Source organism: Pipistrellus kuhlii, unplaced genomic scaffold (genome assembly GCF_014108245.1).
Source record: "Pipistrellus kuhlii isolate mPipKuh1 unplaced genomic scaffold, mPipKuh1.p scaffold_m20_p_24, whole genome shotgun sequence".
Taxonomy (NCBI): Eukaryota; Metazoa; Chordata; class Mammalia; order Chiroptera; family Vespertilionidae; genus Pipistrellus; species Pipistrellus kuhlii.
The window spans coordinates 2,296,202-2,319,991 of NW_023425523.1; the positions used below are offsets into that span (position 1 = coordinate 2,296,202).

Here is a 23,790-nt window from a genome sequence, read left to right on the forward strand (position 1 = left end):
AGCGCACCGGAAGTGACGTCCGCGGCGCCGGGCCGGGCTCGGGAGGACCTGAGCGCCGGCCTCGGGGAGCCGCCGGGCTGCGCCGCGGTCGCGATGAGCTGCACCATCGAGAAGATCCTGACGGACGCCAAGACGCTGCTGGAGCGGCTGCGGGAGCACGACGCGGCCGCCGAGTCGCTGGTGGACCAGTCGGCGGCGCTGCACCGGCGGGTGGCCGCGATGCGGGAGGCGGGGACGGCGCTTCCGGACCAGGTCGGCGGAGGGGAGGGCTCCGGGCCTCGGGTTCTGGGCTCTGGACGGGTGGAGGGCGAGGTCCAGTTCTTGGTCTCGGAGGGTCTGGGGGGCGGCGGGGAGAACCTCTCTGCGGGATCGGGGCTGAGCTCGCCGCCCTGGGCCCTGCCTCCTGCCCTCTCGGCTGCACCTGTGCTCAGTCTGTCTGTCTGTCCAGTATCAGGAGGATGCATCCGATCTGAAGGACATGTCCAAGTACAAACCTCACATTCTGCTGTCCCAGGAGAACACGCAGATTAGAGACCTGCAGCAGGAAAACAGAGGTTAGTCAGGCCTCGTGTAGTAGTTGTGATGTTCTCATCCCCAGGAATAACATTGCGAAAGTTGGTGCAGAACTGCCCAACCGTTTACTAAAGTGCATATGTTGTGTGTATTTCCAAGTCAGTACTTTTAGTAACAATGACCCTGTGCTGGTGCAGGAAAATAAAGTTTGCTACATTACCCTTTTCAAGGTTGTCTGTATTTATAGGCAGCTTATCTAAGAGTGCTTAGTAGAGGTGAATGAGAGTTAATATCCTTTAGGGATTCAACTGTAAAGTTTAAATATTCAAATGTACTAAAGTTAAGATTGAAGAGCTTATGTTCTTGTACAAAGTGGAAGAGCTGAATCTTATACTCAGGATGTCTATTTTTAGGTTTGACAAGTGCGTTATTGATGATAGAAGTATGAACAGTTATTTGTACGTCAGTTGACAGAGCGCTTCCACATCTATCATCCCATTGTATTCTGTTTTCACATTGAGGTTTATGATACGAAATAGGCTCAGAGAGGTTAAATGATTTGCTTAAGAATATTACCTAATAACTCACAGAACTGAGCTCACACCCATGCCTTCTGATTCCACATCCCATGTTCCCACCAAACTGTGCTGCCTCTGCCTAGAGTTATGTTCCACATTGACCTTAACTGTTGTATTTTGTGGACATAAGCAATGACTTGGAATCACAATATCTCATGGGGTGCCATAAAATTCCACTAAGAGTTTGGCTCTGAAAGCTCTCTCGGACATCACTGCCAAGCTGTTTTATTTTCTGACAGAACTGTGGGTGTCTTTGGAGGAACACCAGGATGCTTTGGAGCTCATCATGAGCAAATACCGCAAACAGATGTTACAGTTAATGGTTGTTAAGAAAGCAGTGGATGCTGAACCAGTCCTGAAGGCTCACCAGACTCACTCTGCAGTAAGAAAAGCTTTTAAATTCTAAATGAACTGAATTGAAATCTTAAAACTGTGTTACCTTGTATGCCTTTTTGAAGAGAAGTAAGCTTTTTTTCCTTTCGTGTTTATCACATTCACTGCTGCTTTTGCTGTAGCTTTGTAAAGATTTGAATCAGCCGAAACTGGTTTAGCTCAGTGGATAGAGCGTCAGTCTGCGGACTGAAGGGTCCCAGGTTCGATTCCGGTCAAGGGCATATACATTGGTTATGGGCACATCACCGGTAGGGGGTGTGCAGGAGGCAGCTGGTCGATGTTTCTTTCTCATCGATGTTTCTAGCTCTCTATCCCTCTCGCTTTCTCTTTGTAAAAATCGATAGAAAAGAAAAAGCTTTGAATAAAACGAAGAGGGTAAGAGGCTCTCATGTTCTTTCATTTGAATAGGATTAAGGATCCTTTCTCCCTCACCAAGGTCTCTCCAGATACTAACGAATGCTTAGTCCTCCCACCAGACATAATGCTAGCTAGTGTCAAAGGGCTCAGGAAATACTTGATTGGTTATGATTGTACATTTTACTAACTTGTAAGCTCCTTGGTTGTAAGGAGCATACATTCATCTTTTATCCCTAGCATAGTACCTGGCACATAGCAGGCAGTCAGGAAACTTTTATTAAACTGAACCACATAACATCGTGCTCATAAGGAGAGAAAAGTATGGTTTAAAAATGCATATACAAGGCATCGTTTCTACACTTCGGTTGATAATGATTGAACTTGGGAGACCCAGTAATTATTCGTCTGTCTGTAGAGTGCTTTATGGTTGTCCTTGTATATTCACATGTACTGTGTCATTTAATCATGTATTAATAGATTAGTGCCTCACTATTTGCTGCAGTGAAATTTAGGAAAAGTTTCATCCTAGATTCCACTGAAAGCATTTTACTGACTTAAGTCTTAGGGAACAGCGATGCTTCAAATATGTGAATAGTTTTCTTATGGAAGAGAAAGATAAATTTTTAAAAAATATATATTTTATGAATTTTTACAGAGAGGGAGAGAGATAGTTAGAAACAATGATGAGAGAGAAACATTGATCAGCTGCCTCCTGCACACCCCGTACTGGGGATGTGCCCGCAATCAATGTACATATCCTTGATGGGAACAGAACCTGGGACCTTTCCGTCCGCAGGCTGATGTTCTATCCACTGGGCCAAACCAGTCAGGGCAAGAAAGATAACATTTTATTTTCTTTAGAGGAGAAAATTTGAACCTTGAAGGAAACAGATTTTAGTTCATATGAAAAACGTGTTAAAAGACAAGTCCAGTGCTGGCTGGTGTGGCTCCGTTGGTTGGGTGAGGTCACGTGCACCAAAACGTTGCTGGTTTAATTAAGAGGACGTGCCAGGGTTTCAGGCTCCATCCTCAGTGGGGGAGTATGCAGGAGGCAACCGATCAGTGTTCTGCTCTACATTGATGTTTCTCTCTCCCTCGCTCTTCCTCTCTCTCCAAAAATCAGTAAAAATTAAAAAAAGCTAAGCCCAAAGATGGAATAAGGTACTTTTGAATGTATTGACCTTCTTGCCAATAAAAGTATTCACGTTTAGAGGCTCCTTAGAGATGCTGTCTAAAATTCAATGGGTGGTTAGACTATAATCTGTCTTTTGAAAAATTATTTGTGAATACCACAGGATAACTTTATTATGGTTTTACCTCTGGGACTCAGACATGGTGAATTGGCTGTGTAACCTCTGTAGCATAGATTAAATTAACCTTTGAACATCATAACGGACATATTCTCATGAGCTTCCTATCTGCAGAAAAGGTGACTTTTCACCTTTTTTGTTTTATCTTCACAGGAAATCGAGAGTCAGATCGACAGAATCTGTGAAATGGGAGAAGTGATGAGGAAAGCAGTTCAGGTGGATGATGACCAATTTTGTAAGATTCAGGAAAAACTAGCCCAATTAGAGGTAAGATTGTTGCTATTTTCGTTCTATGGTCCCTCCCAGGCCAGATTACAGGAGGGCAGGGCAGGCCAGGCCGAGGGACCCCTCCGGTGCACGGCACCGGGCCTCCAGTAAGATATGAAATGTTATATAAATGCCAGGTAAGCGATACAAAGTACGAGGAAAGCACTTTATATGGTAGAAGATTAATGACCATAAGCTCTGATTCTTGCCTGAAAACCGGAATTTCCTGCAGAGAGAATAAGGATAGAGAGTGCTAACGGCCCTATCGGGAAAGCACAGGGAGAGACAAGGTTCCAAGTAGGAATTAGGAGTTAGTTCAGATGATAGAACAACCTTGTCTACTTTCTCCTTAGTTATGGAAAGAGCCCTCAGGAAACAAATTTTACTTAACACTTTAAGTGGAAAAAGCATGGCACTGGATGTAAATCTCAGCAATACCAAATCCAAGTATCTGAGTTTGGACAGATTTTTGGACTTTTGTGAACCACGTTGTCCTCATTTTAAAGAGAGGATGGATACAGGCAATGGTACCTACCCTACAGATGGTTGAGAGATAATGTATGTAAGACATCCGAGTGGATGCTGGGTAGGAGGCTAGTTTCTTCTCCCCCTTTAGGACATACAGGAGAGAAGACTGAGCGGAGTGAAAGTACAGTTAGGGATCTGAAAGATAGAAGAAACAGTAGCAAAACTTGGGGAACCGGAAGAGTATTATAAGCAGTGAATTCCTCTAGTGGGGAGGAATCTTTTTTTTCTTTTTTCTTTTTTTGTAGTTCTAACAAAGTAGCATATAAAAATTGCTCAGTAAATGTTTGTTCAATGAATAAATAAGTTGTATTTTAGGAAACTCTCAGTTCTTTCCTTAAAACTTTAAAAATTAAAATAATATGCTTTCTGTTCCTGACCCGAAACAATGTATTCTCATGCAGTTAAACAGTCAAAATACCTGCAATAAACATATGCCTTTCCCCCCTCCCCCAGCTTGAAAATAAGGAACTTCGGGAATTACTGTCCATCAGCAGTGAGTCGCTTCAGGTCAGAAAGGAAAGCTCAATGGACACTGCCTCCCAAGCCATCAAATAACTTCAGCTTCTGAATGACCGCTGGAGTGTGTTTATCAAGGAAGGAAGTTGCTCTCTTCCTATCAGATATTGTCCTTTCAGTGTGTTGCCTCAGACTTGATTTAATAATGTTGATTAAAGGAATCGGATGGCAGTTTAGAATTGGCTGTCAAAATTGGCTGTCCACAAAACAGTTTTGGGGAGTGTTAGTGAAAATACACACTGAATTTCACCATTCCTTTCTCTAAGAGACTACTTTTAATTTTCATACCTGGGACCTTGATTTATATAAACTATGTTTTTGGTTCATTTTTTGTTTTGTTTTTTTTCCACATCTCTGAAACTTTGAGCATTGTGTCAAAAGGCAGCGATTTTATTTTATATAGGATTATAAATTGCAACTATGAAAAAGATGAGCTTTTTAAATATATTTGGCATAAATCTGGATTATTTCCCATTTGAGAAAAATACAGCAATTTCACAGAACTAGATTGGCAGATTCTCCGATTTGTAATGTCACTCACATTCTATGAAGTTTACATCTCTCTGGTGCTAAGAGTTGGCACTTCATGGCCATGTGTCTTTACTCTTAATTTGAGAGAACCTATTGCTAGTCTCCAAGAAACATACTTGAAAATTAAGTCAACAGTTTTTTTCCAGTAGTAATATAGTCATTGTGTGTGCAAAGAATGCTAAGAAATGTGTCCTGTGTATGTGGACACACACATGCACACTTAGCTCAAATGCTAAAAGCAGCTTTCAGTTATTTCATTAGATATTAGTAATCAGTTTTTCGTTTTTTACCCAGTGTGAAGAGCATATATTAGATTTATTCACATCATAGTTCTTGGGTACTACATCCTACTATTTATATACAACCTGTCTTTTAAGAACCATCACTTATTGGATATCTTTCATTATTAGTACCAATAGTTGGCTTCTTTTCAGATCCATTTTCCACAAGGAAACAGTTTTATCACCTAATAAAAGTTATTACATTTATTTGTCTTTTAGACAACAAGCAATGTTGAGATTCAAATGCTGAGTAGTCAAGTAGACTCATTCATCAATTCATTCCCCCATTTCAGTTTACTCACATTATTTCATGTTATACTATCAATTTAGGTTTATCTCTAAATAACTGAAATAATAAATGCTAAACCTGTCAATGTTTTCTAATAACTTTAAGCATCATAGTGCATGGGAGAGGCACAGCATTAAAGTTTTATGTGTTTTGTGTGATGTAAAATTTCTTTTGTACAGCCATAAAAAATGAAATCCTGTTAAAACAAAATCTAAGATATTCTGAAAGCATCTGATCCCAGCAATGCTAATGGACTTTGCCTACAATGGTAGGCTTCCATGAATAAGTATAATTTAAGAATTCATCAAGTTTCTATTCAAAGTCCTGCATAGAATTTGAAAAGTGTTCTATCCCAAGAATAGGCATTTTTATCCCACTTCCCAAGAGTAATCTTTTCACCCAGCCATTTGCCTTGAAGTATATGCCCTAAGTGCCGCCATATGTCCTACAATTCCAATTCAAGAGGTAGGTACCCTATACTGTTTATCAGCTGCATGGTCAGTTTTCAGTGAACATGGTAATCAAGTGGCCCATTAAAGTGTAACATGGTGTCCCTTTGTCTTACATGAGATCTTTTTTAAAAATATTTATTGTTGCCGAAACCGGTTTGGCTCAATGGATAGAGCATCGGCTTGGGGACTGGAAGGTCCCGGGTTCGATTCCGGTCAGGGGCATGTACCTTGGTTGCGGGCATATCCCCAGTAAGGGGTGTGCAAGAGGCAGCTGATCGATGACTCTCTCTCATCGATGATTCTAACTATCTCTCTCCCTTCCTCTCTGTACAAAATCAATAAAATAAAAAAATAAAAAAATATTTATTGTTGAAAGTATTACATTCTTCCCCTTTTCATCCCTACCCACCCCTTCTAGCCTGGCCCCACCTCCTATCCCTCACCCCAGGCCTTCACCACACTTTTGTCTGTGTCCTTGGGTTATGCATATTTACATACAAGTTCTTTGGTTGATCTCTCCCCACCCACCCATCCACCCACCCACTCCCACCTTCCCTGTGATTAGAGATCTTAAATACATTTGTAGTAACTCCTTTTGCCATAAAGGAGTGATAATCCTCTAATACCCACAGGTCCAGCCCAGGCTGGAGAAGCAGGTATAGTCAGGTGTGGCTCAGGGATTGCAATGACCTATGAACCAGAAGTCAGGGTTGATTCCCAGTCAGGGCACATGCCCGGGTGTGCAGGAGGCAGCTAATCAATGATTCTCTGTCATCTTTAATGTTTCTATCATTCCCTCTGAAATCAACAAAAGATTTTATTAAAAGAAGCATGTACACTAGGTGGTGGGAATCTTGGCGGCCATCTCAGAATTCTACCTATCATGGTAGCTCTTAGCAATTTGGAATAAAATCCTAAAAACAGTGAAGCACTCTTTTGGTGGGCCAAGAATAATTCTGTGTGGAAAATAATGTGCACATTGTGAGCCAAACAGATGCCCACTAATATATGCTAAAATTAGTGGACTAAGGTTTAAGCAGAAAAGGATATTTGCTTAGTCTCTGTATTATCGATAGTTTCCTAGATTTGCAATAACAAATTACCACAAACTGTCCCTAGCCAGTTTGGCTCAGTGGATAGAGCTTCAGCCTGCAGACTGAAGGGTCCCGGGTTTGATTCCGGTAAAGGGCACACGCCAACGTTGCAGGCTCAATCCCTAGTAGACCCCGTGCAGGGGGCAGCCAATCAATGATTCTCATTACTGATGTTTCTATCTCTTCCTCTCTGAAATAAAAAATATGTATATTTTTTAATTACCCCAAACTGGATGGCTTAAAACAACAGAATCGTAAATATGTTTTTCGATGGTCTTGGGCTCTACAGCAGCGATTCTCAACCTGTGGGTCGGACAGGTTAAGAACCACTAGCTGGGCCGCCTAAGTCTAAGACCATCGGATAACACAGATATTTATATTACTACTCATAACAGTAGCAAAATTACAGTTATGAAGTAGCAACGAAAATGATGTTCTGGCGGGGGGTCACCACCACGTGAGGAGCTGTATGAAAGGGTCGCAGCGTTAGGAAGGCTGAGAACCACTAGGCTAGGCTCTAAGGGAGAACACACTCCAGGCTCCTCTTAGCTCTGGCAATTCTTGGCGTTCCTTCACTTGTAGATGCATCACTAAGCCTCTGCCTCAGCCTTCACATGGTGTTCCCTCTGCAGGTCTCTGTCTAAATGTCCCTTTTCTAAGGACACGTCATTGGATGAGGGTTTGCCCTAATTCAGCATGACTGCGTTTTAACTTGATTATGTCTGCAAAGACCCTTTTTCCTAAAAAGGTCACAGTCTAAGATCTCGGTAGACTGAAATTTTGAGAAGACACTATTCAATCAAGTATGGTCCCAACATACCACCCAAAACATTTTAGTAATTTTAAAGGAGAAAATAGTAACTTTACTATGAGAATCCTGGCAGACACCACTGTACCCAACTGATGAAGGTGAAATGGTTTCTATGGAAAGTAACCTCAGGGTAACCTGATCATAAATTTCTAATTTCATACTCGTGGTGGGTAGTCATGGCCTGGACACAGAACTTCTTTAATAAAAGGCTTATTTTTGCCTTAAGCAAGCCTTGTCCATGGTTCCTGTGCATTTAGGTAAACACACTATTGGAATACCCCCTTTCAGACCCCTTCTAAAGCAAGCCACCCTCAAGAAAGCACATAATCTTTACATATATATTAGAGGGGAGAGAAAGAAAAACATCAATGATGAATCATTGATTGGCTGCCTGTTCACGCCCCCTACTGGGGATTTGACTCTAGAAAACTAATCAGATCCAATCAGTTTTGTGGTTAAAATTGTGTCAAGGTTAATTTTCTAGTTTTGAAAACTGTTTTATAGTTAGATAAGACTAGCATAATGGGAAACTGGGTGAAGGGTTTCTGGAAACTTTGTACTATTTTCCAATTCTTTTGTAAGTCTAAAATCTCAAATATGCATTTCTGATGAGGCTGAGCATAATTTCAAATATTTGTACAGGTTTTGTTTAAATATAGACATGAAAGTCATTCCCCTTTTTTCTTTTTTTCTTATTGATATGTATTAACTTAATATGTATTCATGATACTAATACATTGTCAGCTTTATATGTTGGAAATATATCCTAGCTGTTGACTTTATTTTGGGGACTGCCTCTTGATGAGTGGAATTTTTAAAAGGTAGTCAAATTTATTAATAAAAAGAAAAATTCAGAAGAGTTAGGCTTTGCAAAGAAGTGTTAGGAATACCTTAATCAACTTCACTTATTTTTTCTTTACTTTGCATACACAGGAGCGTGACACTTGAAAACAAATCTAGGTCTAAATAAGTTTAAAAGTTCTTAATATAAAAATTCTAAGTAATAAAAATGTCAGTAAAATGGCAACATATTTTATTCTTGCGGTGCATGAATAATGTATAAATAATAAATTGTAAAATCAATAGTTTTAGCTTTAAGTAAGTGTAATTCACTCATTCAACAAATATTTATTAAGTACTATTATTATGTAAGGAACTGACCTAGGAATTCGGGATATAATGAACCAAACATAACTGAGGTTTATAGAAATGTTCAGCAGGGTAATAATTAAACTCATAAATGCATTAATTTTGGATGGCAATATGTTATGAGACAATAAAGCAAACTAATATTTTTAAGAAGTGGTGGTAATAATCATAGGTACTTTTATTTTAGAAAAGATGTTTGTGAGGCCATAACAGATGAACCGAAACCCAAATTCTGAGAAAGGGCCAAATACATGATGATTTAGGGAAAGGAATCCAGGCAGAGGCAACAGTAAATGCAAGATTTCTGCAGTAGGAACCAACCTGCAATGTTCAAGGAACCGAAATGGCAGTGGAGCTAAATCACAGGGAAGCGGGGTTAGAGACGTAAGAGGACTGGGTCATTCAGGGCCTTGTAAGACGTGGCAAAGGAGTCTGGGGTTTATTCCAAGTGCAATTGGTTTCCATCGGGATCTCATTTAAGGTTGATTAAACATATTCTCTTGCTGTGCCCTTCCCTCTGGCTGATTCCCAGAGCTAAAATGTTACGGTGGTTTCTTTCAGTGGGGCAGCTTAGCAAGTCCACCTGATTCTCCCATGAAGTGCAATGTTGACATTTTATAGGGAAGCATTATATAAAACTTTTCATTGTTCTTATTTAAATTCAAATATTTTATTACATAATCATTACTCTTATATTTATTTGTACAATGCATTTGAACTATTTTGAGGCTTGCTGATCAACAAAATCTTTTGAGCTGTAAGATTCTAGGGCTAAATCTTAATTATTTACATTCTGTTGGAATGTTATTCTTTTTTAAAGTTTTAGCTTTGAATAGTTTCCTGTCCTGAAGTCTTGAATGTGGGTCCCTTTATTATCCACTATTACCATAATTTTATAAAAGAAATTCTCTTTAACTTCCCTAAATAGGAAGGACATTATGTCAGAAAAACAACAGTCCTTAAAATCTTGAACAAATGTAGCCTTATTTTTAAAAAAATCTCTGCATTGTCCTAGTTTTTCTCATTTCAGAGAACTGACAAAAATCTCATCCATCACTGCTCAAGAAAACCTTATGAATGTGTAAAGGAAACTTTTGATTCTCAAATAGATGCCAGAGAAATGTGTTCATTAACATTATATAGGAAAAAAGCAATCAATTTCATTGCTGATTTTAGTTTCTCAGAGAAGAAAAATTATAATAACCAAAAATATTATTTGCAACTTTTTTGTTCTGATGCCATTCCTTAATAGACTAAATATCTTCTCCAAATCCACTATCTTACTGTATTGCAGATGATTTCCCAGTGACTTCACAAGTTTCTGCTTTACTTCAGTTTCAAAAAAATTTTTAACTTTTTTATTTGACTTCAAAATTAATCTAGAAAAAATAATTGCCTTAAAGTAGAAGGATCTACAAATGAAACCTAGGGCCTGGCGCTGAGAGCCCCCAATTGGTCTACCCAGTGGCAGCACCAGCTCCAGCCTGGAGGTGGTGGCCCCAGAGGGAACCCCTGGATGACAGTGCCACCATCTGCTGTGTCTGCCGGAAGCCAGGCAATCTGGTCACGTGCAGCCAGTGCGTTCTGCTTCCCGCCCCCCCCCCACTGGTCTGCCCCCTGCAGGACGCCCGGGGAGGAGTGGAGTTACACATTCGGCCACAGGCTTCCTGACCTGAAGGGGAGGCAGCCTGAGTCTGGATGGTGGTGAGGGCAGTGGGGCGGTGGCCAAGCTCTCACCAGCCAACCGCAGAAATGAGAGCATGTCCTGCTGGCCTGCACTGCCAGGAGCCCTGCCGGCCCTGGCTCCAGCTTTTCTATGGATCGACCTGCAGCACCTGGACCTGACTCTGACCCACACTCGCCTCCAGAAGCTACCACCCTCCTCCAGTGCCCCCAAGAGCTTGCCCTGGATGTGGGCAGCATGTTCAAGCAGGTCATAACTGAGGGCCAGGCGGGTGTGACCTGCAGCGTTCGAGACTCGCATTAAAGAGGCTTTTGGTGACACCAAGTTCTCTGCTCTGCCAGGGGAGCCCCCACCTGAGTGCCCAAGAGCTGTCCAGTGGCCTGGTGATGGCCCTGAAGCTCAGCGGGGCTGTCCTATCACCCCCCACCCTTCCCCTCTGGTGGCCTGGCTCCCAGGCCTTGGCAGCCCCACTCCCCAGCTCCTCACAATATGGTTTCCACTTGTGTGGAATTAATAAAAACAAGTTCCTAAAAATATAATAATATAATAAAACTGAGACCTGCCACTAATTACGTGTAGGACTTATAGAAGGAATAAATCATTTAAACTAGTGATTTAGGTTACATCACTCCATCTTTTACTTTCTTTAATGCATTGGAAGCTAAAATGTATCCTTCTGGGTTTATATATAGTTGCATTTTGTTAAATGTACATTGATACAAACTAGGGGTCAAAGAGGAATCTAAAGCAAATTGAGACATTCAAAATGAGATGTAATGGTTATATGATTTAAGCTTGTGTAATGGTAGAAATCCAGATTTATTCTTTCTTATTACTAGGAATTGTACTTATAGAATTTAGTAAGATTATTACTTTTTACACGTACCGTTGCTGTGATATTTGAGCATGTGTGCTCTTAGACCTAATTCTACTTTTAGCCCAGCTCCACATGACCTTGTTTCTGAAGCAAGAGCCCAGGGCAGTTTCTCTGTAACCTTAGATTAGAATATCCAATCTATTGCTGGGGGAGAGAGAGCTCATTTTAAGAACTGGTCAAAGGAAATGGGAACGGCTGGTTTGGCATGTTTACATTCTGTACTTCCCCAACACATTTCCATCTCTGACAGCTTCTTACACTGCTGTTCAGTGAAAATTCACTCAACAAGCTTTTGAGAGCTGTCCAGGCACTGCCAGGAACCAGGCCTGCAGAGATGAAAGTCACAGCCCTGTCCTAAAGTATCATTAGCTCTTAGAGACTAATCATCACAATAGAGTGAGCCATGAAAGCATTGAAAGTGAGGCAAATCTGTGCCCAGGAGAGCGTGGGAAGACACAAAAGAGAACAAAGGCACCTTGGAGGTGGTATCGGATTGGAATAGCAATTGCGGCGGAGAGAAAAACCTTCCAACATCAGAAGTAGGAGAATGCCTCCTCTCACAACTCAAGATGATTTGCTCTGATTTCAACCTCTTGGTTACTGATTCAGTCTCTTTGATTACCCGATTCACTACAAATATCCTCCGGTGACCAGAAAAAAAAAAAAAAAAAAAAAAAAAAAAAGGTCAAATGGATTTATTTTTATTTTTTAATGACTAGGCTTCCTTGCCCACTCTTGTCCGTCTGTTGCAAGCAAGGTAGTTTCTGGGAGACAAAGGTCTCACTTAAGACCTCCAAACTGCCTGACTCTGTACCGATGAAAATTCCAGGCTAATGTAACGGACGAAAGAAGGCTTACACTGTGAGGAGAAACGGGGGTTTGGGATCATTGCTTGGGGATCATTGCTGGGGAAAAAGAGAAATCCTTTACATGACAGTCCTGGATATGCCCTCCGAATTGCTCGCCTTCCGGATTTGCCCAGGTCTAGCTGCTCGGAGCAGGTTCAGGTTAGCACAGACCGGAGCGCCGAGATCACCTGCCACCCCGCCCCCAGGGTCCCGGCGGAGTCCGTGCTCCCGGAGGCTGCCGCCCGCAGGCGGTGGGGGAGGGAGCGCGGAGGAACGTGATCCCCATTCCGCTTGTGGTCCGGCGCAGCGCACCCGTGGGCGTCACTCGGCCCTGCTGCGCAGGCGTGTGAGGAACGCGCTGCCCTCCCCTTCCTGTGCACGCGCTCCGAGCCCGCAACTCTCGCGAGAGAAGCGAGATTTATTCCTACGTACCGGGCCGTGCTGCTTATGGCGGCGCTGGAGAGGGGGCGCTGAGCTGTTGGGGTGAGTACGACCCTGGGGTCCCCTTGTGGGTAGCAAGAAGCCAGACTAAGGGCGGATGAAAAGACCCAGACTAACGGGAGAGACTTCAGAGTCGAGGTGGGCACTCCCAGAGCTCCGGGTAGGGGGAAATCTCACCCTGAGTCTCCGCCTCGGGCTTTCCCACCCGGCCCGTGTTCGACTGTAGAGGCCTCGCGTCAGGCCGCAGAGCCGAAACGAAGAGTCGAGACCGGGCGTCCGCGCGTGGTGGCGGTGGCGGTGACTTAAGTGGGGGAGGGAGCGAAAATGGAGACTCCGACCGCAGCCAAGATGGAGGCAGGGGTGCGGGGCTGGGCCGCGGGGGCTGCTGGGAGTTGTAGTCTGGCCGCTCTCTCCTCTGCGGCTTCGCGGGGGAACGGGAACTACAAGTCCCGGCGGGCGGGGCGGAGGGGTGGTGGCGCGGTCCTTTGTGTGAGGCTGGGAGAGCCGGGGGCTGCGGAGAAGGGCCTGTTCTTACTCTGGACCCGATGGTTTTCACGGCTGTCATCGGCCTGGGGGTCTGACTACGAGTACCAGAGCGCAGTGCGGCACTGGCGGCCTCCTTTGTGTATGGGCTGATGCCTTGCTGCATCGAAATGCCTGGAGACACCTTTCCCCGGCCACCTCTGGCTTTGCAGCGCGGCCTGATTATCCCTACCTCCGCTCCCCTCGATCGGTCTCCTCGGTGTCTATGCCTAACCTTCCTTTCTTCGCCTCCCTTTCGACTGTTGGAGAAAGGCAGAGCCTGATCTTAGGCGTGCGGCTCTCCTCCCCCGCCTGAAGTTAGGGCGTGCTCGGGGAGAGCTTAGTGAGTGGAATCCATCCTCCTCACCACCTTCTCTCACCATATGCAAGAGCCAGCCCCACATTGTGCAATGGTCGGCTGGGCCTCGGCATTCTGCACAGAGTTAGCTTTTCAGAGCCCTGGTCAGAGACTTCCTGGGTTTTTACCATCCGACGTTTTTGTCGCTACGATTACTTAGTGACACGGTTCTTTTCGCTTTAAGATTTTCCTTTACAAACATCCAGATGGTTCCTCTCCTGTTTGACTCTCTAAAGCAGCCTCCCAGTCTGTAAGCACACAAATCCGGAGTGTGCTGGACAGTTTCCTTTTTTGCACCTAAACTGAGAGAAAGAATGGTCCTCTTTAAACTGCAGGGAGACAGCGTGAAGGGGGAGAGAGGACGCTCCAAGACACCGGTAGTTAAATCTATTTCCTTTGAGACACTTCGTTTTTTATCAAGGACGCTATGAACTGGCAGAGCTGCTACTGGTCTATAAAATGTGTGTGCCAAATTATAGCTCATCAAAGGCTGAGTAATTTTCTTTTGGGGTTTCTAGAACGCAGGCAATTCTCAACACTACACTGAGGGGCAATATAGCTTGGTGTCCTTTTGATACTAACAGTAATGGGTATTCTTGGTGTAGGTAAAGAGGGGATTTATATACTTGAAAGGCATATGCCTCGGACATAAAACCTAGATAGATACTCTGTCTTGTTTCTTTTTCTTTCCCTTTAGCGGTAGGCCCGAAATAAAAGAGATAAAGTGGTTTGAATGGTTTTGCAGCTGCTCTTGATGTTTACCATGGAGATGAGTATTTATAGCAGCTGAGTTGAAAAGTAAAGTATTTGAATCGCAGAAGATAGGTTTCCTTTTTTTGTAAATAAGTTCTGACTTAACTACGACCTTTAGAGTGGTTGGAAATTCTGGTAAATTCCTAGTAAACAAAAAATGAGTGTGAAAACTGACATGCTTTATTCTATTCCTGTGTTTTTCTCACTCTACCTAAAGACACTCAGGGCCATGCAACATTTTTAAAAAATAGTTTCTTTTCAATTATGACAAAATGTAAATACAGTAACCATTTTAATCTTTTTTAAGTGAACACTTCAGTGGCATTAAGTTTATTCACATTGTGAGAAGGATACTTTTGACCAGGTAGTTGAAACATAGAAACGCTGTTTGGATCCACTTTTAAGGAGTTGAATTTTAGAACTGTATTACCCCCCAAATTAAAATCTTGACCTCTTGTTAGTTAAAGAAACATGAAGAATTGATGTGCCTTCTTAGCTTTGCCTTTTAAGATCAGGGAAATTATTTTGAGACCTTTGACCTAAATTGTCTTATGCATTGCTGTGAAAATTGTAGGATTTCTTTCATAATGAAGGATTATAGCTAGGAGATTTATAATAATATTAACAGTTTTTTGAAACATGTTTTTATTGATTTCAGAGAGAGTTAGAAACATCGGTGATGAGAATCATTGATCTGCCTCCTGCACGCCCCCTATTGGGGATCAAGCCCTCAACCCGGGTATGAGCCCTGACTCAATCAAACTTGTGACCTGCTGGTTTATGGGTAGACACCCAACCACTGAACCACACCCACCAGACATATAACTATTTTTAAAGACTTAATCCCTAGAATGTCTTACATGGTGAGGATGCTATGGTAGGAATGACTCGTGGGTGTTTTTTTTTTAATTCCATCGTTTCTCATTTTTAAATCCTTTACCAAATCAGATTTTAAATAATCCCTTTGTCTTGAAATTAAAATGTTTTCCAGCCCTCGCCAGTTTGGCTTAGTGGATAGAGTGTCAACCTGCGGACTGGAGGGTCACGGGTTCAGTTCCCATCAAGGGCACATGCCTGGGTCTCATCATTGATGCTTCTCTCTTCCTCTCTGAAATCAATAAAAATAATATTTTTTAAAAATGAAAGCCTTTGCTCAAGGGCCTTACTTTTTACTATTGCTTTATTGGGCATGCTAACGCCTTTCCCACACTCATCAGTCTACACCTGCTCTGACCAATGTGGCCACTTGCCATGTCTGGCTATTGTGCACTTGAACTTCGCACAGTTCTGAATTGAAATGTGCTGTAATTGTAAAAAACAAAAGCAAACCATCAGATTTCAAGGAATGTAAAACACATTTATATAGTTTGATTACAAGTGGAAAATAACATTTGGGATATATTCGCTTAAATAAGACGTAATTTCACCTGAATCCTTTGGCCTATTTCAACTTTAATATGATTGCTAGAAAATTTTAAATTACATATATGGCTCACACTATATTTCTGTTGAACAGTGCTGGTCTACGCTGTTACCTGAATGTGTGTCTGACGCATTTCTTCAGCTTCTTCCCACATTGGCATTTGTCTCATTTCAAGTATTAGCATATATAGAAGCAATTAAGTGATAGATGTGTATTTAATTTCAAAAAACTTAGCTGGTAAGGTAACTAACAACCCAGCATAATTATATTTATTACTAAGTATGCACAGAAAGATAGTTGAAACAATTTGACTTTTATTTCATTTCCATTCAACATGTTAATGACATAAAATTGTTTGAACATGGTTAATTTCCTTAGATACTAAAGTAAAAGTGAGTTAAAACCTGGTAAGCACTTTAGTTTGTACAGATTATTAGCAAAAATGCGATATACTTTAACTTGAGTTAACGCACCAAGAAATCTGAACGGGAAAGTTAAAGGCAAGAATATTATTGGTGTAAATCAGCAATAGAGTCTTTCCGTTCCATTGCTGCCTCGGTGGTACTCTAAAAAAGTAGGTTAGATAGCGGGGAGACTCTTTTTCTTAATCCCCACCCTAATCCCCACCCGAGGCTCCGGTTTGTTTTTATTGACTTTGGAGAGGAAGGGAGGGAAATAGCAAACAGCTGCCTGTGTGGGCACCGCACCCTTCAGTTCCCGGATGGTCCTCCAATCTGCTGAGCCACACTGGCCAGCGCCGTGGGGAGGCTGTAAAGCGCGGAGGCTTTCACTAACATTGTCCCCACGTGGGTGCTGTGCAGACCTTGAGAATAATTTGTCAAACGGTAAACTGGGTTATGTGGTATATTTTAGATGGATTACCAATATCACAAAAACTGTTTTGGTTCAAAACTATTTATTTGATTTCTACTATGTGCTTGGCAACTGGGGAAGCTAGTAAATAACAAAATAGGTGTTGATAAATATGAGACAGGTGAGATAGGGATTAACTATTTGGTTTATCAATTTAAAACAAGGAATTGGCTTTAACTCCTAAAAATTGGTGATAATGTTTTCATACAGAGCAAAGGAAAGGAGTTGATTACTTAGCAATCAGGGAGACTGGGATCCACATTTAAATTGTTCCTTAGTTTTCTGATTGGTGCTCTGTAATTCATGTGACTTAAATGTTTAGTTTAATAATGTTAATGATGAATGGATTGCCAATTTTATTAAAATACCTAATGGATATCTTGTGTTTTAGTAAGTGTTAATTTGATTGAAAAGTATTTAGTTAATCATGGAAATGTCAAAACTGAAGTTAACTAATGAAATGATAGCCACTCTGAATTATTCATGATTTTGGGTCGGTTTGTTTGAGCTTTAATATATCCTACTAGGCTTTATTAATGCCTAAGACTGACCCTCTATTGCTTCAGATTTTAGATTCTGGAAGTGTTTTATCTGTGTTACTAAGTGGCAAACCTGGCAGTTCTTAACACAATACTAGGTTTACCGGTTAATAATGGCGGATTTTGTAATCACAACACGATAATTTCAAGAGAAACACCAAAAGTGCTTTATTCAAAGTAATGACCATCACTAGCTACAAATTTCCTCCATCTTCCGTGTAATTTGTGATACCGTCCCATTAGAACTTTTCTTGTTTTGAGGCACACCATTCAGAGACCCAATTTTCACTTCTTCATTGAAGTGCTGCTCAGAAAGTGCGTGTGCCATCGATGGGAACAAGTGGTCATCTGAAGGAGCAAGCGCTGGTGAACATAGCGGGTGGGTTCATACTTCCCAGGCAAGATCTTTTAACGTGTCTTTAACTGGTTTTGAAGGGTCTGGTGGTGCGTCATCATGAAGCAAAATTACTTTGCTGTGTCTTCTGGCCCATTCTGGTCGTTTTACTATTAAAGTGTGGTTCAAATTGATTGATTGTTGTCTGTAACGATCTGTATTAACAGTTTCACCTGGTTTTAGAAGCTCATAATACACCACACCTTCCTGATCCCACCAAATACAGAGCACTGTCTTCTTTCTGAAGCGATTTGGCCTTGCAGTCTATATTAATGGTTGACCTGGATCAACCCATGATTTTGTGTGTTTGTGAACACTCAATCATTGAGCCAACCCATGATTCTCAAAATAAATCCACTTTTCATCGCCAGTCACAATTTTATGCAAAAAAGACTTTTGTACCTTTGAAGCAGCGTTTTCCTGATGACTTTTCGGTTTTCCGTTGTCTTTCAGTTGATGTGGCACCCATTTTCCTTCCTTTAAAATCTTCCCCGTTGCTTGTAAACGATCAGAAATTGTTTTCTGAGCAACGTTTAATCTTTCTGCAAGTTGTTTTTGAGTTTGATGCACACAAATCTTCATCCAATAATGCTTGTAATTGTCAATCTTCAAATTTTTTCAGTTGATCTGGACGTTCTTTGTCTTTCACATCAAAAGCATCACTTTTAAAGTGTTTAAACCAGCGTTCACAGTATCTTGAGATGGAGCATGTTCACCATAAACTTCCCAAAGTATACAATAACTTTTTCTTAAAAACAATGAATTAAAACTTCCCGCAAATGCTCGTTTTGGTCCGAAATTTGACACTTGTAAGTGTAAGAATATCTAGGATGTTAACACCTTCAGCAAATTTGACATACGAAGTTTTGAAGCTTGCTGTCAAACCAGTTCAAATTTTTTAAGATAAGTTTTTTTTCCTTGATTCTCTGTCCCATAATATGCACAACCTTGTTAAGTAGTTACTCGTGGATATCATTAGATATCAGTTCTGAGATGTTTGGGTTCATAAATAGACCTAAGTTATTAAGATTAAACCATTGTACCAAATCTGTTTTTAAGAGATTAATTCTTTATTTTTAAAATTTTTTTATTGATTTTTAGTGAGGAAGGGAGATGGATAAAAGAAACATCCATTGACTGCTTCCTGCATCCCACCCCAACCCCTACGAGGGACCAAACCAGCAACCCAGGCTAGTGAACACTCAACCATTGAGCCACACTGACCTGGCAAAAGATTATTTATTGATTAGATAATTAAGACTTTATATAGTTAGTCAAAACAAAAATTTATGCATCAACTACTTTTTGCTCTGTTATTTTCTGCCGTGGTTAAGTTTAGAAGTACTGGGTAAGGCTCTAAAGGAGACTGTAATAGAGAAATAAATTTGATTTTTGCCTCGGAATTTTGAAATAAAATTGGAGGAACAAGATGCATAAACATGAAGTAAGCAAAGTACAGAATTGATTTGATACCAAAAAGAATGATACAGGCAGTAGGAGTTACTGTCCACATAGTGGGAATTAAGCTAATAAGTCAATGCCTGTATGGTCAAGAAAGGGTGTTTGTTTTATTTGTTTGTGGGTGTGGTTTTTTATGTCACCTTGAGGATGGCAAAGTTATATTCTATGTGGGAAGAGCCGTATGAACAAAGAGGTGCTGAATTCAAGAATCTTCCAAGAGTTGTGTTTAAAGATTAGGGAAGAGAGGCTGTGCGCTTGTCCAGGAGAATTGGAGAGCAATAGAAGGTCAAGAAGGCAAGGTAGAGCAGAGACATCGTGGGTGGTGGTTCTTAAACCCTGGTTGCAAGTCAGAAACATCTTGGGGAAAGGGAATAAACAAAATATGCCAAATTCTGGGAACTAAACCTAGTGAAAAATTAGAATGTCATCGTGGCGTTCAGGCTTTGATTTATTTATTTTTTTTAAGTTGCCCAGGTGGTGGTTGGGTTGGATATGCAGCCAGGATTGGAGACTTACCATAAAGAGTGTGGTAAAATCACAGGGTTTTGGACAAGGAGGTGGGATAAAATTGAAGTTTTAGATCAGGCTTGACAGTATTATTTGACGGAAAATGGAGGGGATTGACACTGAAAGCTGACAGCTGTGTTAGACACCTGGATTAACATATGATGTCATTTAGTATGTTAAGATGAAAACAAAAGATACTTTAAGGAAACATTGTTAAGACTTGCAACATTGGGCGTGGAGGTGGAGAGGGATGAATCAGTCATTATGGAAGTGGCCCTACTGTAAGCCAGTTAAATACTCTTGAGTGGGTCCTGGGCATGGGTATATTTTAGATCTGCCCACATGGTTTGAGAACCATAGCTCTAAGAATAAGTATCTAGTCTGGTTATTAGGAGAATGATCCAAATAAAATGGTGTTTGAACAAATGTTAACAGTTGATATTTGAAGTAGCAATGTATTGTCATGGGATGTTAGGTATAACTACAAAAGAAATGGCCACAAATCAGTTATTACTAAGTTTTCATTTTGCATATGAGAAACTGAAATTTAGTGAGATTAAATAACTTCATACTGGCATTTTATTAGTATCACTGATTAGAATTGAGCTGTGCTAGTCTAAGCTATTTCACCAACTCTGGCTGGCCTCTATCTGAATTATGGTTCTTTTTTTTTTTTCCTTATGGTTCTTGTTTGTGATGTTTTTCAAATATATATTCACTTTTCAGCTTCTCTAAGACTAAATCTACCTTTTTCTTCCCAGAGAAATCATTTTAGTTAACATTTGAATCAGTGCAAAATAATTTTTATAGCTAATATAAAGCATAATTCTTGTATTTATACATATATTCCTCTTTTCATTTCATCTCATCTTAATTGTTTTTCTTCTATAGACATTTCTCATCTATTTATGGCAACAGCTCATTAATGTTTCTCTGCTTCCTTCATTAAGTCATCTATCTCTCAAAGCATTTCAAGACTTAATACTCTTTTATCAAGAATTAAGACTGCCCTTGCTGGTTTGGCTCAGTGGATCGAGATCCCTATTAGGAGGCATGCAGAAAGCAGTCAATCAGTAATTCTCTCTCATCATTGATGTTTCTGTCTCTCTTTCTCTCTCCCCCTTTCTCTCTCTCCTCTCTCTCTGAAATCAATTTAAGAAAAGAAGAAAGAACTAAGACGGATTCCTGTTATATCAAGTTGAAATGCTTCATAGCCTGGCGCTACAGCACCTGTCACATCACAATCCCATTTCACTTTCATCCAGACTTTGTCCTAGCCAGCTAGCCTATTGATTCCTTTTAAAACAACGAGCCACACTTGTCACCCAGTCATTCACTCAATAAACCTCCCTGGATATGCTGGGCAGAGAGCATCATATGCATGGTCCCTACTCTCAGGGGATTTAAAATTTAAAACTGACATACTCTGACTTGGCTTCTATGATATTTCATACCTCACCTGTTTTCTTTCTCTTAAAATCTGCCCATTTCTCCAAATTAAGCTCAAATTCCACCTTTTATTAAAAGCCCTCTCTGACTTTGCTCATCATGTTGCTTTGATACACATACAGTGATGATTAAACAATACCTAGTATTTCTAGTATATGACGTAGTGGGCACCCAGATATTAGTTGAGCAAATTAATTTTTGACATTTTTGTCCTATAGTCTGCTTTTTCTTCATGTATAACTCTTCTCAGCAGAGTGTCAACCCCCTGTAATGACAGGAACTTTTTTTATATTTTCTACAGTACCTCACATAATGCTAAATGTTTATAAAACACTTGTACTAAATATTATGTTATGTAACTTAGAGCTTGAGGGGGGTATCAACAATGACCGAAATAATTTCTGGTTTTGAGTATCTGATGTTAAAGGAGGTGTATCCATTAGCACATGAGAGATTGCTTGAATAACATCAAATGAATGTGCTTTTAAGTTGCCTGTAATGCTTGCTTGACCACTGATTCTAAGTTAATGAGATGAACTGGTCCCCGTACCTATCCTCTGCCCCGGGTTCTTTTATGGAAGTTATATTTAATGTCTTTGATCCTTTTTTTTTTCTAGTATGAAGTGTAACAGAACAGACTTTACCACCTGAAACTGCTGCTTCAAGGTCAGATCAGGCAAAGAACAAACTTGAAACAACCAACAAGACCAAAGAAGAGTACACTTAACTTAAGTTGAAGACACAACACTTGATCTGAAACAAGAAGTTTGTGCCTACTCAACAGCTTTGAAAGAGCACTCCCCACGCTGCCAGTAGTCTGTTCTCCTCAGTGCTGTGCTGTGAGACTGCCCGTGCAGCAGCAGCTGTATTCCTGTTAGCTCCATAGGTCATTTTCTCTCGCTCTCCTTTTTTTTTTTTTTTTTTTTTTTTTAATACTAGCAACTTTCATCCTTTGAAACGTGTGCTGAAAAAGAAGAATCAGCAAATACTACTGAAAGTGCAATATTTGATTATCACTGCGAGGTAGGTTTGTAGTTCCGTGATGGACAATAATCTTATGTAATAAAAGCGTAATACGCAAATCGACTAAACAGCAGAACAATGCGCACTGACCACCAGGGGGCAGACACTCAATGCAGGAGCAGGCCCCAGGCTGGCCAATGTGGGTGCCAGCAGGGGGCCCCAGTGATCACCCTGCAGGTCACCACACGATTTCGTGCACCAGGCCTCTACTCAGTTTATAATTCTGATTTCCTAATGATTTGATCAGATACAAAGTCCTTCTAATCAGTTCTAAAAATATTCTGAAAACCACATTTTCAACTATTGAGTTGAAATATCACTAGATTAAATTATTGTCTTGCTTGATGGGAGCACTTTTATGGCCAAAATTGAGATATTTTCCCCATAAGATTATATTTATTCATATATATGCAGATCTCTTGGTTTATTGGTCTCTTAGAAAAACTCCATCTGTATTATTTGAAGCTAGGATTTCAGGTAGGAATGTCCGTTGTATTACATTGTATTTGTGTGGAGGTCTTTGTAACCTACGATAAAGCCTACAGAAAAGGTTCATTTGAAGGTGAGCAGTACTTTGTTCTTGTTTTTTTGTTTTTTGTTTTGTTAATATATTTTATTTTTTACAGAGAGGAAGAGAGAGAGATAGTTAGAAACATCAAGGAGAGTCATTGATCAGCTGCCTCTTGCACCCTTGAATCAAACCCGGGACCCCTCAGTCCGCAGGCTGACGCTCTATTCACTGAGCCAAACCGGTTTTGTCAAGCAGTACTTTGTTAAGAGGGAGAAGAGTATTCTGGTGGAAGTGAAAACACATGGTGTTTGTTGAGTGGGCCGTTGTGAACAGGGTGGGGAGATGGAGAGAGTAACTGGAAAGGGAGGCTGTTAGAGGCAGGTTCTGAAGGGCCACTATATTGCACTTGATTCTGTAGGAAAGTTGCCAGATGTTTGTAAGCAAGAGTTTAATGGATTTTGTATTTCAAAAGAGATAGCTTTAGGTTTTTAAAGTTATGTAATTAGAAGTATATCTTCAAAGATAAATGGGTCCACTTTAAAGAGATATGTGGACCCACTGCTCTTAACAGTATGGAAAGACCTGTTAAAAGCGGTGGCTAGAGCCAGGACCGGTTTGGCTCAGTGGATAGAGCGTCAGCCTGCGGACTGAGGGGTCCCGGGTTCGATTCTGGTCAAGGGCATGTACCTTGGTTGCGGGCGCATCCCCAGTGGGGGGGGTGCAAGAGGCAGCTGATCGATGATTCTCTCTCATCGATGTTTCTAACTCTCTGTCCCTCTCAATTCCTCTCTGTGTAAAATCAATAAAATATATTAAAAAAAAAAAAAAAGCGGTGGCTAGAGCATAAGGAAGGTAAACCTTAGGGTACAGTCTAAGAAAGGTAGGTGCTAGCTGGTGTTCTAATGGTGGAAGTGATAGGACGTGGTGACCAACTGAATGTGAAGATGAGCTTGGAGGGAATTGACTTACAGTCTATCCAGTTGTCCAAGCTAGAACTGTTTGTGAAAATGGGGACGTTTTGTTACAGAGTTGGTGTGGGAGAAGACAGCCGGACACTT

The 23,790-nt window shown here is 41.0% G+C and overlaps 2 protein-coding genes across 9 annotated transcripts in view; both read left to right on the plus strand.

The window, feature by feature from the left end:
• Nucleotides 1–7: 7 nt before the first annotated feature.
• SIKE1 (suppressor of IKBKE 1) lies at nt 8–21,910 on the plus strand. Of its 4 annotated transcripts, XM_036452873.2 has the most exons (6): nt 8–252; nt 449–554; nt 1,331–1,473; nt 3,305–3,438; nt 18,465–18,472; nt 20,371–21,910. In XM_036452873.2, exons 1-6 carry the CDS (start codon nt 94–96, stop codon nt 20,526–20,528), a joined length of 708 nt encoding a protein of 235 aa, XP_036308766.1. In that variant the 5' UTR covers nt 8–93; the 3' UTR covers nt 20,529–21,910. The 4 variants fall into 4 exon arrangements, with proteins under 4 accessions (XP_036308766.1, XP_036308769.1, XP_036308768.1 ...); XM_036452875.2 differs by lacking the exons at nt 18,465–18,472; nt 20,371–21,910 and adding an exon at nt 4,035–4,120 and having other exon boundaries at nt 10–252; nt 3,305–3,418; XM_036452874.2 differs by lacking the exons at nt 18,465–18,472; nt 20,371–21,910 and adding an exon at nt 4,400–5,710 and having other exon boundaries at nt 12–252; nt 3,305–3,418.
• Nucleotides 12,808–23,790, plus strand: part of CSDE1 (cold shock domain containing E1) — a 34,761-nt gene continuing 23,778 nt past the window's right edge. For 4 of the 5 annotated variants that reach the window (XM_036452850.1, XM_036452852.2, XM_036452853.2 and 1 more), the window contains exons 1-2: nt 12,808–12,961; nt 21,816–22,221. The gene's annotated coding sequence lies outside the window, so the exon portion shown is untranslated. Of the gene's footprint in view, nt 13,058–21,815; nt 22,222–23,790 lie in introns of all 5 variants that reach the window. The other variant, XM_036452851.2, reaches the window with a different exon arrangement.

Coding starts and splice junctions, on each gene's coding strand:
- SIKE1 (XM_036452873.2), top strand. CDS start 94: ATGAGCTGCACCATCGAGAAGATCCTGACGGACGCCAAGACGCTGCTG. Junction 555..1,330: donor CCTGCAGCAGGAAAACAGAG/GTTAGTCAGGCC, acceptor ATTTTCTGACAG/AACTGTGGGTGTCTTTGGAG. Junction 1,474..3,304: donor CTCACCAGACTCACTCTGCA/GTAAGAAAAGCT, acceptor TTATCTTCACAG/GAAATCGAGAGTCAGATCGA.